This window comes from Oryx dammah, unplaced genomic scaffold, assembly GCF_014754425.2.
Source record: "Oryx dammah isolate SB20612 unplaced genomic scaffold, SCBI_Odam_1.1 HiC_scaffold_23, whole genome shotgun sequence".
NCBI classification, from domain to species: domain Eukaryota; kingdom Metazoa; phylum Chordata; class Mammalia; order Artiodactyla; family Bovidae; genus Oryx; species Oryx dammah.
Window position 1 is genome coordinate 68,909,812 of NW_024070207.1, and position 17,633 is coordinate 68,927,444.

General features: G+C 38.3%; 1 protein-coding gene across 1 annotated transcript in view; it reads right to left on the minus strand.

Annotated features, from left to right (window-relative positions):
- The window catches only part of LOC120881624 (importin subunit alpha-1-like), a 45,152-nt gene extending 28,535 nt beyond the window's left edge, over positions 1-16,617 (minus strand). Inside the window, exons 1-2 of the mRNA XM_040265317.1 lie at positions 16,471-16,617; positions 10,905-10,917 (exon numbers count right to left, since the gene is read on the minus strand). Coding sequence (XP_040121251.1) covers positions 10,905-10,917; positions 16,471-16,617 — 160 coding nt within the window. The remainder of the gene's footprint in view (positions 1-10,904; positions 10,918-16,470) is intronic.
- Positions 16,618-17,633: the final 1,016 nt, after the last annotated feature.

The window sequence follows — 17,633 nt, forward strand, 5'->3', positions numbered from 1 at the left end:
TTATAAATAGGTCCTATTTTGTAAATAGGTCCATCCATGTTGTTGCAAATGGCATTATTTCATTCTTTTTTATGGATGAGTAATATTTCATTGTATATATGTACTGTATCTTCTTTATCCATTCTTCCATCAATGGACATTTAATTGCTTCTATGTTCTGCCTATTGTAACTAGTGCTGGAATGAACATAGAGGTGCATATATTCTTTCAGATTGTGGTTTTCTCTGGATATGTGCCCAGCAGTGGAATTGCTGGATCGTATGGTAGGTCTATTTTTAGTTTTTTAAAGGAATCTCCATACTGTTCCCCATAATGGTTGTACCAGTTTACGTTCCCATCAACAGTGTAGAAGAATTGTCTTTTGTCGACATCCTCCCCAGCCTTTATTGTTTGACGACTTTGATGCTGGCCATTCTAACTGTTGTGAAGTGATATCCCATTGTAGTTTTTATTTTCATTTCTCTGATTAGTGACGTTGACCATCTTTCATGTGCTTCTTGGCCATCTATAGGTCATCTTTGGAAAAATGTCTGCTTAGATCTTCTTTATTTTTTATATTGAGCTACTTGAGCTGTTTGTATCATTTCTTTCTTTATCATTAAAATTCTCCACAGACTTAATCTACCTGTCATGTCTTATCTCGATAATAGTCACTTCACTTTCTCAAACTTGTTGTATGTTATTTTCTTAAGGTGGTCTGCCTTTATGTTTATTTAATAAAACACACACATCTTCAATAGCAATGTAAAGGTTCCCTACACAAGGCATTGTAGTAAGTACTGTGGGAGAACATTTCTCAAGTTATATTTTGTTTTCATAATTACCAAATATTTTAAGAAAAGCTTCTAGAAGAAGCCATGGAAATATTGAAATAGAAACTTGACATTATCAATGTCATCACCCATATTTGAGGAGTTGTATCAGGCACTAAATTTTTTTACTTTGGATTGTATCAGTTCAGTTCATTACAGTCGCTCAGTCATGTCCGACTCTTTCTGACACCATGGACTGCAGCTCCCTAGGCTTCCCTATCCATCACCAACTCCCGGAGTTTACTCAAACTCATGTCCATTGAATCAGTGATGCAATCCAACCATCTCATCCTCTGTAAGCCCCTTCTCTTCCTACCTTCAATCTTTCCCAGCATCAGAGTCTTTTCCAGTGAGTCAGTTCTTTGCATCAGGTGGCCAAAGTATTGGAGTTTCACCTTCAGCATCAGTCCTTCCAGTGAATATTCAGGACTGATTTCCTTTAGGATGGACTTGTTGTATTTCCTTGCAGTCCAAGGGACTTTCAAGAGTCTTCTCCAACACCACAGTTCAAAAGCATCCATTCTCTGGCAGTCAGTTTTCTTTATAGTCCAACTCTAACATCCAAACATGACTACTGGAAAAAGCATAGCCTTGACAAGATGAACCTTTGTTGGCAAAGTAATGTCTCTGCTTTTTAATATGCTGTCTAGGTTGGTCATAGCTTTTCTTCCAATGAGCAAGTGTCTTTTAATTTCATGGCTGCAGTCACTCTCTGCAGTGATTTTGGAGCCTTCCCCCCAAAAATAAAGTATCTCACTGTTTCCCCATCTATTTGCCATATGATGGGACCAGATACCATGATTTTAGTTTTCTGAATGTTGAGCTTTAAGTCAACTTTTTCACTCTCTTCTTTCACTTTCATCAAGAGGCTCTTTAGTTCTTCTGCCCTTTCTGTCATAAGTGTGACAATAATCTTCTTATCTGAGATTATTGAAATTTCTCCTGGCAATCTTGATTCCAGCTTGTGCTTCATCCAGCCCGGCATTTCCCATGATGTACTCTCCATGTAAGTTAAATAAGCAGGGTGACAATATATAGCTTTGATGTACTTTCGCAACTTGGAACCTGTATGTTGTTCCATGTGCAGTTCTAACTGTTGCTTCTTGACCTGCATATAGATTTCTCAGGAAGCAGCTAAAGTGGTGTGATATTCCCATCTCTTTAAGAATTTTTCACAGTTTGTCCTGATCCACACAGTCAAACGGTTTGGCATAGTCAATAAAGCAGTAGATGATTTTCTGGAACTCTCTTGCTTTTTCGATAATCCAGCAGATGTTGGCAATTTGATCTCTGGTTCCTCTGCCTTTTCTAAAACGAGCTTGAACATCTGGAAGTTCACAGTTCATGTATTGTTGAAGCCTGGTGGAGAATTTTGAGCATTGCTAGCGTGTAAGATGAGTGCAATTGTGCAGTAGTTTGAACATTCTTTGGCATTGCCTCTCTTTGTGATTAGAATGAAAACTGACCTTTTCCAGTCCTGCGGCCAATGCTGCGTTTTCCAAATTTAGTAGCATATTGAGTGCAGCACTTTCACAGCATCATCTTTTAGGATTTGAAATAGCTCAGCTGGAATTCCATCACCCCCACTAGCTTTGTTAGTAGTGATGCTTCCTAAGGCCCACTTGACTTCACATTCCAGGATGTCTGGCTCTAGGTGAGTGATCATACCATCATGATTATCTGGGTCTTTAAGATCTTTTTTTTATATAGTTCTTCTGTGTATTCCTCCACCTCTTCTTAATATCTGCTGCTTCTGTTAGGTCCATACCATTTACCATTTGTGTCCTTTATTGTGCCCCATATTTGCATGAAATGTTCCCTTGATATCTCTGATATTCTTGAAGAGCTCTCTAGTCTTTTCCATTCTATTGTTTTCTTCTAATTCTTTACATTGATCATTGAGGATGGCTTTCTTATCCCTCCTTGTTATTCTTTGGAACTCTGCATTCAAATGGGTATATCTTTCCTTTTCTCTTTTGCCTTTAGCTTCTCTTCTTTTCTCACATATTTGTAAGGCCTCCTCAGACAACCTTTTTGCAGTTTTTCATTTCTTTTTCTTGGGGATGGTCTTGATCACTGCCTCCTGTACAATGCTGTAATACTCTGTCTATAATTATTCAGGCACTCTGTCTATCAGATCTAGTCCCTTAAATCTATTAGTCACTTTCACTGTATAATCATAAGGGATTTGATTTAGGTCATACCTGAAAGGTCTAGTGGTTTTCCCTACTTTCTTCAATTTAAGTCTGAATTTTGAAATAAGGAGTTAATGATCTGAGCCACAGTCAGCTCCCGGTCTTGTTTTTGCTAACTGTATAGAGCTTCTCCATGTTTGGCTGCAATAAATATAATCAATCTGATTTCAGCATTGACCATCTGTTGATGTCCATGGACTGAGTCTTCTCTCATGTTGTTGGAAGAGGGTGTTTGCTATGACCAGTGTATTCTCTTGACAAAACTCTATTAGCTTTTGCCCTGCTTCATTTTGTACTCCAAGGCCAAGTTTTCCTGCTACTCCAGGTATCTCTTGACTTCCTACTATTGCATTCCAGTCCCCTATAATGAAAAAGACATCTTTTGAGGGTGTTAGTTCTAGAAGGTCTTGTAGGTCTTCATAGAACCATTCAACTTCAGCTTCTTCAGCATTACTGGTTGGGGCATAGACTTGGATTACTGTGATATTGAATGGTTTGCCTTGGAAATGGACAGAGATCATTTTGTTTTTTTTGAGACTGCATCCAAGTACTGCATTTCAGACTCTTTTGTTGACTATCAGGGATAATCCATTTATTCTAACAGATTCTTGCCCACAGTAGTAGATATAGTGATCATCTGATTTAAATTCACCCATTCCAGTCCATTTTAGTTCACTGATTCATAAGATGTTGATGTTCACTCTTGCCATCTCCTGTTTGACACTTCCAGTTTTCTTGATTCATGGACCTAACATTCTAGGTTCCTATGCAATATTGTTTTTTACATCATTGGACTTTACTTCCATCACAGGTCACACCCACAACTGGGTGTTGTTTTTGCTTTGGCTCTGTCTCTTCACTCTTTCTGGAGTTATATCTCCACTCTTATATGGTAGCATACTGGGCACCTACCGACCTGGGGAGTTTATCTTTCAGTGTCATATCTTTTTGTCTTTTTATGGATTGTATACACTGAATTAAACCACTTGGACTTAACTTGCAACTTTATAGTGGTAGTTATAACAATAGCTCTTCATGACTTAAAATGCTATGTAAATGAATGAATTGCTACCCTAACTTAAATGGAGAAGGTTATAATTGAAATTTGCAGTCTCACATGTTTATGGTAAAAGAGCTTTGAAATATTTATTCACTTTACTTCAGATGCCAATTTCTTTCGTTGTTCTCTTCTAAGACCTCAGATGCAACATGTTTCAGACCAGACTCATTACTGTCTTCCATCCCACTCTTCACAGTGTACCCCAAGACCTATGATACTTTCTTTGTTTCCCCTTGCTTAAATGGACCATTATCTTCCCAATCATCATAATTAAAAATCCTCTTTTTTTTTCACAGTTATTATCTGCCCACATACTAAGTCACTTCAGTAGTATCCAACTCTATTTGACTCTATGGACTATATAGCTTCCCAGGCTGCTCTGTCCATGAGATTCTCCAGGCAAGAATACTGGAGTGGATTTCCATGCCCTAGGGCTTCCAGGGGCTTCCCTGGTGGCAAAGAATCTGCCTGCAATGCAGGAGCCACAGGAGATGTGGGTTCAATCCCTGGGTTGAGAAGATATCTTGGGCATGGCATGGCAACCCACTCATATTCTTGCCTGGAGAATCCCAGGGACAGAGGAGCCTGGCAGGCTACGATGGTCCATAGGGTCGCAAAGAGTTTGACACAACTAAAGCGACTTAGCATGCACAGGACCTCCAGGGGATCTTCCTGACCCAAGGATCAAACCCGTGTCTCTTATGCCTCCTGCATTGGCAGGTGGGTTCTTTACCACTAGTGCCACATGGGAAGCCTATTCCTATCTGAGCAGTCACCAAATGCTATCCAGTATACTCTCACAATATTAAATCTGTTCCTTCTCACTTCCTCTGTCACTACCTATTTCAATCCCTCATCATCTTTCAACTTAATTGTTGCTATATCCTACTAACTTGTTTCCTTGTCTCTAGTCTCTCTCCCTTCCAATCCATCCTTCTCATTGTTGTCAGTTGGCTTCTTAACACAAGTTGAATCATATTCAGTCCCCTCCTCAAATGACCTCCCACTGCTTACAAAATAAATTCCCAAATCTTTAAGTTGTACAGCCTAGTGGTTAAGATCATAGGCCTATAAATAAAGTAGATTTGGGCTCGAATCTTTGCAGACCAAGTTGTTGTTAAACTTGAAGATGTTTACTTAATGCTCTGAACTTAAATTTCCTCATAAATGAAATGGGACTAAAAGTTAGTACCTATCCTATAGAGCTGATTAAATCATACTGTTTGCTTAGTATAACACAAAAGTTCAGCAAATGTTAGCTTTTATTAATATTATTATTAGACTTCCATAATCTTACCTGTCCTACTTCTGTAGCTTCATATGCTACATTCCTCTGACTATATTGTAGTACATAATGTATACTCTCACCTGTGTCAGTTCATTAACCTGAAATACTCTCCCCTCTACTTTTCCTTCTGTTGAAATCCTATCTTTCAAAACTCAATTCAAATACTTTTTTTGTGTGACATTTTCTCTGGTCAGTGTCCCTTCTCTGTCAAAATTATTTTTCCCTTTTTCACCAACATCATTTGGCTCTTCTTACTATTGGTAATTCTACTTTCCATGTTACTTCTTTATATTTCTATGTCCTTTACTAGATTTTTTTATGAGCTCCTTCAACTAAAGGACAAAGACCTATTATTGTGGCACTTAATTTTTGCACCTATTACGGTGCTTTTGTAATGTCACCATGCTTTGTTATAGAAATGTTGAGTGAGTTAAAGAACACATAATGTACATTAAGGAAAAAATGAGTATTTTAATTTCCCTGTTCTTTCCTTGTTTTGAGATATATGCCACCTTTTATGATACCAGATGTTTAGAAACCACTCTGCAACACCATCAGTCAACCTCCAAGAGGTGTGTGTGTGTGTGGTATAATCACTAGGCATGAAGGTTGCACACACAAAAAAAGAGTCTGGTATGGAAAAGAATAACAGGGCAAACTGTTACTGTATTTGGTAAACAAGGAGCGGGGAGGGAGAAAATGTACAAAATATAAAGGAGTTGAAAGACAGGGTTTTAAATATTCATATTAATTTTAATTATAGTACATCATAAGTACAAAAGAAAAAAGATAAGAAGTTCATTCTGGGCAAAATCATTTTAAGGCTAGAGGTTAAAGCATCTGCCTCCAATGCGGGAAACCCAGGTTCAATCCTTGGGTCAGGAAGATCCCCTGGAGAAGGAAATGGCAACCCACTCCAGTATTCTTGCCTGGAGAATCCCATGGACAGAGGAGCTTGGTAGGCTACAGTCCACGGGGTCACAAAGAGTCAGACATGACTGAGTGACTTCACTTTCACTTTACTATTAAAAGTCCTTACTATTTAAAGCCCACAACTTAGACAAGTGTTGTGGCAGTGGTTTAGTTGCTAAGTCGTGTACAACTCTTGCAACCCCATGGACTGTAGCCCATCAGGCTCTTCTGTCCATGGAATTCTCCAGGCAAGAATACTGGAGTGGGTTGCCATTTCCTTCTCCAGGGGATCTTCCTGGCTCAGGAATCGAACCCAGGTCTCCTGCACTGCAGGCAGATGTTTTTACCAACTGAACTACAAGGGAACCGTTAGTTTTGTTCAAACCAGGAGGCTGATCACCTGAGAACTTCTATTGCTTTAATATCATGGACAGAAAAGCCTTGCAGGCTACATGAGTCCTTTATTGGCTTGTTAGATTTATGTAGTTCTTGGTAGAAATGATATTTTATTTCTTCTGTATTGTTTCTTCTTGTCCTTTCAGTTAAGGACCCAATCTTTCCAAACCCAGAGCCATTGTGTATCTGAAGACTTAGACAATTCCTTTTTCAATGCTAGTGGAAACAATTTGTTGCATAGTAATATTTGAAAACTATCTTTGAAATTATAATATTACACAAAAGGTCAAGAATAGCATTTAAAAACTATGCAAAAATAAATTTACCATACTCTTCATCTATTTAATTAAAATATCACTTGAACCCATGTTATAGGTAAAATAGAGACATATATAGTCCAGACAATGAGTCTGTTAAAGAGCAATACTAAAGTTGTGCTGGGCTTCCCAGGTGGCTCAGTGGTAAAGAATCCGCCTGCCAATGCAGGAAACATGGGTTGATCCCAGGTTCAGGAAGATCCCCTGGAGAGGGAAATGGCAACCCACTCCAGTATTCTTGCCTGGAGAACCCCATGGACAGAAAAGCCTGGCAGGCTACAGTCCTTGGGGTTGCAAAGAGTCGGGCACAACTTAGCAACTGAACAACAGCAACAACAAAAGTTGTATGCTGAGAGCTGTTACTATAAGTTTAAAAGACTCAATGTGAGAGAAGTTTTTGTAAAACATATAACCAATGAAGAACTTATAGCAGAATACATAAAGATGCTTACAAATAAAAAATACATTAATCAGTATATTCACAGCAGAAATACAAGCACCAATGGATGTATAAGAATGTCTATAGCAGCATTATTCATAATGACCCCAATAACACAAATATTTGTATAAATAATAATACAAATATCCTTCAACAAGAGAGTAGATGACCACATTGTGGCATAGTCATAGAAAGGAATATTATGCACTAATAAAATAAATTTTACAGTTACATGCAATAACATGAATGTATCTTGCAAACAATTGTTGACTAAAAATACCAGTTGCAGAAATCACTGTATGATTCCATTAAATAAAATTGAAAACAAGGCAAAACTAGCTAAAGTAAGGATTTTGTTAGTTTCCTTTTGAGGGGAAGGGAAAGTTTGTGATTGGGAGCTTCTAGGAATTTGGCAATGCTCTATTTTTTCACATGAATAGTAGCTACTTCTACTTTAAAATGTATTCACCTTTAAAAGAATTCATAAAATTAGTCATTTACCTTTTTCACATTTTATTTAATTTATTATCATTCATAAAACAAAACATATGACTAGATAGAAAACTATTTGGTTAGCAGAGAATCTGAGCAGAGGAATTTTAATGGTCTTAAGGAATACAAGTACCAAGATATCATAGTCTCCCCAGATAAACAACCTAACTCCATGCCTTATGGAAAAGAAGAAGAATCTAACTTCATGCCTTAAAGAGAAAGAAAAACAAATTAAGCCCAAAGTTAGCAGAAGGAAGGAAATATCAAAATGAGGGCAGAAATAATGAAATAGAAAAGAGAAAAACAATAGAAAAGATTAATTAAGCTAACAGTTGGTTCTTTGAAAAGATGAGCTAGCTAGACTAACCAAGAAAAAAGAGAGGGCACTCAAATCAACAAAATTATAAAAGAAAAAGAAGACATTACATCTGGTACCACAGAAATACAAGGGATCATAAAGGGCTACTATGAACAATTATATGCCAACAAACTGGACAATTTAGAATTAATGGAAAAATTATTTAAAACATACAATCTAACAAGACTGAAACAGGAAGAAAGTCAAAAAAGGACAATTATTAGGAGATTGAATCAGTGATCAAAAATCTCTCAATTAAGTAAAGCTCATGACCAGATGACTTCGGTGGTGGATTTTACCAGATATTTAAAGAACTAGCACCAATACTTCTCAAACTATTTCAAAAAAAAAAAGAGAAAGGAACACTTTTGCATTCATTTTATGAGACCAGAATTATCAAAATCCCAAAGTCAGAGAAGGACATGACTAGAAAAGAAAACTACAGATCAATATCCCTAATGAATATAGATGAAAAAATTCTTTACAAAATTCAGCAGAATATTAAAAGGATTATTCATCATCAAGTGGAATTTTTATCTGAGATGCAAAGATGCAAGAATGGTTCAACATATGCAAGTCAATCAATAAGATATATCCCATTAATAAAATTAAAGAAAAGAATATGATCATCTCAATATGTGTGGGAAATCACATGACAAAATTCAACATCTATTCATGATAAAAACCACTTAACAAATTAGACATAAAGGGAACATATCTCAACACAATGAAGGCTGTATATGACAGACCGACAACTAACATCATATTCAATTGTGAAAGGTTGAAATCTTTCCCTCTAAGATCATACATATTCTTTTAAAGGACATATCACCTCACTCCTATTAGAATGGCCATCATCAAAAAGACAAGAGACACCATGGCCAAAAAGCACATAAAAAGATGCTCAACATCACTAATTATCAGAAGTGCAAATCAAAACTACAATGAGGTATTACTTCACACTGGTTAGTATGGCCATCATCTAAAAGTCTACAAACAATAAAGGCTGGAGAGGGTGTGGAGAAAAGGGAACCCTCCTACACTGTTTGTGGGAATGTAAACTTGTACAACCAGTTTGGATGTTCCTTAAAAAACTCAAACAAAACTACTATATGATCTAGCAATCCCACTCCTGAGCATATATCTGGAGAAAGCCACAATCCAAAAAGATACATGCACCCAAATGTTCCTTGCAGCACTATTTATAATATTCAAGACATGGAAGCAACCCAAATGGCCATCAACAGAAGAATGGATAAAGAAAATGTAATACATATATACAATGGAATATTACTCATCATAAAAAAGAATGAAATAATACCATTTACATCAACATGGATGGACCTAGAGATTGTCATACTAAATAAAGTAAATCAGACGAAGACAATACCATATGATATCATTTATATGTGGAATCAAATTTTTTAAAATGATACATTTTTAAAATGTACTTGCAAAAAACAAAAACAGACTTACAAATGTAGAAAACAAACTTATGGTTACCAAAGGGGAAAGGTAGGTTGAGGGATAAATCAGGAGTTTGGGATGAACCTACATATACTACAATACATAAGATAGAAAACCAACAAGGACTACTGTATAACACAGGGGACTCTACTCAATATTCTATGATAACCTATATGAGAAAGGAATCTAAAAAAAGAATGAATACATGTATGTGTATAACTAAATCACTTTGCTGTACACTGAAAATAACACAACATTGTAAATCAACTATATTCTAATAAAATTAAAATTACATAAATAAAGGAAAATAAATGCTGACAAAGATGTGGAGATAAGGTAACCCTTGTGCATTGGTGATGGGATTGTATATTAGTACAGTCACTATGGAAAACAGTCTGGCGGTTTCCAAAAAATTTAAAATAGACTTCTATGGAATTCATTGGCAGTCCAGTGGTTAGAATTCTGTGCTCTCACTGCAAAAGCCAGGGTTCAATCCCTGGAACTGAGATCCCACAAGCTGCATGGCTCAGCCAAAAAAATAAGGACTCCTGTATCATCAAGCAATTCCATTTCCAGGAATGTGTACAAAGGAAATGTAAACACTAACTCTAAAAATATCTGCACTCACATGTTCATAGCAGCACTATTTACAATAGCCAAGACATGGAAACAATCTAAGTGTCCATCAGTGGATGAATGGATAAAGTTATGAGATCATGCATGCATGCATGCTAAGTTGCTTTAGTCATATCCGACTCTTTGCGACCCTATCGACTGTAGCCTGCCAGGTTTCTCTGTTCATGAAATTCTCCAGGCAGGAATACTGGAGTGGGTTGTCATGCTCTCCTCCAGGAGATAATTCCCAACTCAGGAATCAAACCCGCCTCTCTTATATCTCCTTCATTGGCAGGCGTGTTCTTTACCATTAGTGCCACCTGGGAAGCTCTGTGAGATCATTACATATATACACACACACATTATGTGTGTGTGTATATATATATAATTTCAAATTTTCTTTATCTATTTTCCTTGTTTTTTGATAATTGAGTATATATTCAACCTTCAAGAAACAAGGAAATTCTGCTATTTGTGACAACAGTAGATAGACCTCAAAGGCATTATGCAGAGTGAAATAAATCAAAGAAAGACAAATACTGTATGATCTCACCTATAGGTGGAACCTAATTCATAGAAAAAGAAAGCTGACGTGTAATTATCAGAGGCAGGGGGTGAGGCAAGGGGAATTTGAAGAAGGTGGTCAAAAGAAACAAGTTTCCATTTATAAAATAAATAAGCACTTCACTGCTGCATAATATGTAGGAAAGTTTTTAAGACAGTAGATCCTGAGGTTCCATCACAAGGAGAATTATTTTTCTTTTTATCTAATCTATTTGAGATAATGGTTGTTATTTAAACTTATTGTGGTACTAATTTCACCGTATATGTAAATCAAACCATCATGCTGCACACCTTAAACTTACACAGTGATGTATGTCAATTATTTCTCAAAAAACTTGGAAAATAAGACATCATATTCTCATGTACCCACATGCATTACAGAATTAGAATTGTGGAAGAGGCTACAATACTCTGTCAAGGCTTCCTCTTCTTTAGAAAACCTGGACATTCTACCAAATTCTAGCTTTCCAGCTCTATTCTTACTGAGTGGAAAATGTGACACTTCTATTTTTATTTGTTATTGCAAAATCATTCTTCTCAAGTGCAATTTCTTTTTGCAATAGGTTGGTAATTGCTAAATAGGGAGAAGGTAGGGGGAAATGCCTAAAATACAGAGAAGAAAGTTGAAAGACACAGGTTTTTTTTAAAAAATCACATTAGTCTTAATTATTAATACCTTATGAACAGTGGAGGTCACAAATAGATTCAAGGGATTAGATCTGATAGACAGAATACCTGAAGAACTAGGGACAGAGGTTCCTAGCATTGTACAGGAGGCCGTGATCAAAACCATCCTCAAGAAAAAGAAATGCAAAAAGGAAAAAATAGTTGTCTGAGGAGGCCTTAGAAATTGCTGAGAAAAGAAGAGAAGTGAAAGGCAAAGGAGGAAAGGAAAGATATACCCATCTGAATGCAGAGTTCCAAAGAATAGCAAGGAGAGATAAGTGATGAGTACAAAGAAAGAGGTGGAAAGAATACACAGAAGTATAAAAAAAAGATCTTAATGACCAGATAAGCACAATGGTGTGTTCACTCACCTAAAGCTAGACATCCTGGAGTCCAAAGTTAAATGGGCCTTAGAAAGCATCACTACGAACAAAGCTAGTGGAGATGATGGAATTCCAGCTGAGCTATTTCAAATCTTAAAAGATGATGCTGTGAAAGAGCTGCACTCAATATGCCAGCAAATTTGGAAAACTCAGCAGTGGCCACAGGACTGGAAAAGGTCAGTTTTCATTCCAATCCCAAAGAAGGGCAATGCAAAAGAATGTTCAAACTACTGCACAATTGCACTCATTTCATATGCTAGCAAAGTAATGCTCAAAATTCTCCAGGCCAGGTTTCAACAGTACATGAGCCAAGAACTTCCAGATGCTCAAGCTCAATTTAGAAAAGGCAAACGAACCAGAGACCAAATTGCCAATATCTACTGGATCACAGAAAAAGCAAGAGAATTCCAGGAAAACATCTACTTCCGCTTTTTTGACTACACTAAAGCCTTTGACCGTGTGGATCATGACAAACTGTGGAAAATTCTTTAAGAGATGGAAATACCAGATCACCTTGCCTGCCTCCTGAGAAATCTGTATGGGGGTCAAGAACAGTTAGAACTGGACATGGAACAATGGACTGGTTCCTAATTGGGAAAGGAGTATGTCAAGTCTGTATATTGTCACCCTGCTTATTTAACTTATATGCAGAGTACATCATGGGAAATCCGGGGCTGCAGGAAGCACAAGCTGGAGTCAAGATTGCTGGGAGAAATATCAATACCTTCAGATATGCAAATCACACCACCCTTACGGCAGATAGCGAAGATGAACTAAAAATCCTCTTGATGAAGGTAAAAGAGGAGAGTGAAAAAGCTTAAAACTTTAAAAACTCAACATTCAAAAAACTAAGATCATGGCACCTGGTCCCATCGCTTCATGACATATAGATGGAAAAACAATGAAAACAGTGACAGACTTTATTTTCTTGAGTTCTCAAATCACTGCAGATGGTGACTGCAGCCAAAAATTTAAAAACACTTGCTCCTTGGAAGGAAAGCTATGACAAACCTATACAGCATATTAAAAAAGCAGAGACATTGCCAACAAATGTCCATCTTGTCAAAGCTACAGTTTTTCCAGTAGTCATGTATGGATGAGTGAAGGTGAAGGTGAAGTGAAGGTGAAGTCGCTCAGTCATGTCCGACTCTTTGCAACCCCGTTTACAGTACCTACTAGACTTCTCCGTCCGTGGGATTCTCCAGGCAAGAATACTGGAGTGGATTGCCATTTCCTTCTCGAGGGGATCTTCCCGACCCAGGGATCGAACCCAGGTCTCCCGCATTGGAGGCAGAAGCTTTAACCTCTGAGCCACCAGGGAAGCCCAAGTTGGACCATAAAGAAAGCTGAGTGCCAAAGAATTGATGCTTTTGAACTGTGGTGTTGGAGAAGACTCTAGAGAGTCCCTTGGACTGCAAGGAGATCCAACCAATCAATCCTAAAGGAAATCAGTCCTGAGGACTGATGCTGAGACTGAAGCTCCAATACCTTGGCCACCTGATGCAAACAACTCACTCATTGGAAAAGACTCTGATGCTGGGGAAGATTGAAGGCAGGAACAGAAGGGGATGACAGAGGATGAGATGGTTAGATGGCATCACTGACTCAATAGACACAAATTTGAGCAAGCTCCGGGAGTTGGTGATGGACAGGGAGGTCTGGCGTTCTGCAGTCCATGGGGTCACAAAGAGCTGGACATGACTGAACAACTGAACTGACTGAATGAGGGCCAGTTAAAGAAATAGTATAATTTTGAATAACTTAAATTTGATAGTGAGCAATATTGTGAACTACTGATCAAGAAAATAAAGTTTAAAAAGTAAGATTAATCCGTCACGAAGTAGTTTTCAAGGCTAAGAAACTGTTTCCAAACCAAACTTGGATTCGCTCATCAGAGGTGTAGGAAAGCTCATCAGACGTATATTGACACCAGCAAGGAAAGTACACCCTTTAATGCCAGATGCCCAATGTCAGGCCAGGCAGGAAAAATGGGCAGGCCATGCTCAAAAGACCCAAACTTCCCAGTGGCTTTCAGGAAAGGGGTTTAAAGTCAGTGTTAGGTAGAGAATTTCAAGGTTCATGATCTGCTCAAGTACATCCTTCTAATTTGTTGGTGGTGAGGTAACAAGGTGATGTTTGGAGGTAACACCATTAACCTTCCAGTTTTAACATGTCTGAGGTCTCTGTCTGGGGTCTCCATACTTGTGGTCAGCTTGCAATTAACTTCTTTCCCCTGGTGGGGGTTTTAGTATCTGCAAAACAATTCAAGGATATGGCTCAGGATATTATCAATTGCCCTGGGAAGGAACTAAAGGTCACTGACTTTGTTTTATGGCTAAACTATTATTATTTTGTCTTGCTTGATCCTTTTCCTTTGTTTCTGCTTTTTCTCACTTCTCTGATTAAACTTGTTCTTTGGAAATTTGGGGAAAGCCTAAGAAACTAAGCTTTTCTACAAACAAGAAGCAAAGGAAGGTGGAGGATGTTGGGGATAGGCTCTGTCCCTGGGAATGCCCTGCAGGGTCCTGTCCATGTCTGTGCCAAGTCATTTCAGTCATGTCTGACTCTGTGTGACCTTATGGACTGTAGCCCACTGGGCGCCTCTGTCCATGGGATTCTCCAGGCAAAAATACTGGCGTGGATTGCCATGCCCTCCTCTGGGGATCTTCCCGACCCAGGGATCAAACCCATGTGGACATATTCTGTAAATATGATTATTTAGTTTTTTTATTTTTAATTGTAGCAGGAGAAGCTCAGAAATTTATTATTTTTAAATAATCATAGATACATTAGTTGTTTAATATTTGTTTTGGTAGTAGAAGATAATAGTCTTATTATTTTTAAATAATCATGGACAAGGCAAAAATTTCACAGATTCCTCAGATAAGCTAGGATTTGGTAATTTCTCTATAATGATTTATGATACTTTCTTAAACCTTTTATTGGGTGTCACAAGAGATATTAGGATAATGACTTGAAAGTTCTCCTTTGATATGATCTTTTAAAGTTTCTAAGAAAAAACCTCATTATGCTTGCCCTCCTTGCACCATTTTTATGAGTATGTGTCATGTCCACTGGGAATGCAGTTGAAATTCAATGACGTTACAATGTACTTGATATCATGTTTAAATGCTAAATTTAAGATGTCTTTTATTGGTTATATTCTCAGTTGATAATTTTTCACTTTCATCTTACTCATAATGTATCTCCAGAATCACACTATAGAATGACTTATATTTTAGGAACTTTCCAGGATATGAGAATACTTCCTTGTTTTACATTATATATTTATTATTTTAAAACAGAAAATAATATTAGAAAACTTTAAAATTTTTGACTAATCAAAAAATTAACCAACTAGCTGTTAATCACTTTTCTTTCAATTTTTATCCACATGAATATACTTTATCTACAATTTTTTTAAATTTAGCCTTTCCTTTCAGTATTATATTGCAAGAATTTTAACATGTCACTGACATGCCTGTCAATCTTTTCCTCTGTGATTTCATCTGCTACTTCAAACAATAGAATTGTAATTTCTGGATTCATTTTAGTTTCAACCAAATAACATGTTGCCTGCAGTCCCTGATCTCTTATCCTTTCTATGACCTTTGCTTTCAACATTGTTTGTTATAGCTAGACCTCAAGGAAGATCTTACTTTAAAGCCTGCAGCCCTTATTTGTCTTCCACATATAAAAGGATCAGAAGAGGGGCAATAGTATTTTAATTTATGAAGATTCATTAGTGAAGGTTATAGAACTTGTGCCTATTTAGCTTTGAAACTGAATTAGCTTGCTGGCATGGGTGAGATTAAGGAATTTTAAATATAAGACTTCAAGTAGATGAAAGGATAGATAGTATTGAGCAACTGTTTTCCATTTTTGTTGAGAATAAAAGGAACTGTACATACTAGGGCAAGAAGGATTTATTTCTGTAAATATACAATGGTGAAACCCAGCTGTGGTGACCCAAGGACGAAAGAGAAGATAAAACCAAAGAGGGGCTTGGAATGCAGGAACAGAAAAACCAGACCCTTATCATCCTTCCCTCCCCCATGTTGTAACTATTAATGGATTTCAGGTCCTCCTGAGCAGTATAACCTGTCTCCCCTCCTACCCCATAGGGAGAAGACATTTGCCTTACTCTTCCTCCCCCACTCAGTACATGTGCCTCATCCAATCAGCAAATGACCCGCAAGACCTCTATCCCACTCCTTGTACCCTGAGTATAAAAGTGGACTAAGGACCCCTGTTCAACGTCAGTTCTCCCTTGGGCTGGCCTGCTATTCTAACAGTGTCTCCCACTCTAATAAACTTTATTTCCCTCTCATTCTGTCTCATGTCTGGAAATTCTGTTCCAACCCATGCCCAGACCATGACATTTTTGGTGGCCTATATGGGGACTTGGGGTCTCTTCCCTACCTCCTCACTTCTCCTTTCTCATAGGGACCCTCTGCAAACAGGCAAGTGCTGTGAAAGCAACTGAAGAACTCTGGCCAGGGTTACCCTCTGGTGTGTTCCAAAGGCCCCACTGCTCACTGAGCCCCAGTAGCTGCTGCCCAAATGGGTGAGGATCTCCCCTTTGTCTTCTTTCCAACTGAGAACTAGACCAACCAATATTGTGTGGGCACAGGTCAGGTACTTAAAAGCCATTAGGGCGCCTGCCACATGGAGATTCCCATGTGAAGATAAGGGGGACATGGAACGGATCAGGCCACAAGGGCATCCGCCCCTAGCAAGACAACTTCCTTGCACCATATCAGGCACATAATGGTTGAAGCAAAACAGAGACCATCATCCCCTGGCCACCGCCTCCCCAATAGGATTATAAGGCGGATTCCTCAGCCTTCTTCCCTGTCACTTTCATTTCTTTCCCTTTTCAATCTGGATTGATTTACAGGAGCCTAGGTGTTGCCTCTGAGCCATCCCAAGAGTAACTTCCATGTTTCAGGAAATCGCCAAAAGGTGAGACAACTGGTTGCTTCCAGGAATCTCTGTCTTTCTCTGCCTGGGTCACATGGTGCCTTAGCTCTGTATTTCTTTGCTTGGATCACGTGGTGCCTTAGCCACATGGTTCTCAGAGGTCACCTTTCACTGTTCGATGTGACTGTTGGGGCGGTCGGCCATTTTTGTGCCATTAGTTGCACGGAGACATCACTGAGACAAAAAGGGACTCCTTTTTGCCAGTCAGTGACTCTCAGTGCCCCCATTCTATGGCATATAGGTTAAGGAAGGGTTCTGGTACATCTCAGGAGCCTCTCTCAGGCTCACCCTTTGGTACATTCTCAGAAACTAGAAAATTTTGACCCTGCAAAAGGCCTGGCCACAATACAAACCGGGGGACCCAAAAAAAATGGCCTCTGAACGGCACACTAGCTTTTGCCAAAAGCAGGGAAAGGACTCAGAATTTCCTTATATTCAGTCCTTCATGGCCCTTGGTCAGAATCCAGACTTGAGGAACACATGCTGCATGTGTCTTTCTGTTCCCTGCCTCTCTCCTGTCCCCCTCTGTTTCTCTCCATCAGATTTCCTAGATGACCCCTACTCGACCTTTCATATCCACATGATCTCTAGGAAAGGATCCTGAGGTTCCCTTTCGGTCCAGGTCTTTTTCCTATATTCAAAAGCCTGAAGCATCAAAAATTTCCCTTTATGCTTCAAAACCAGTT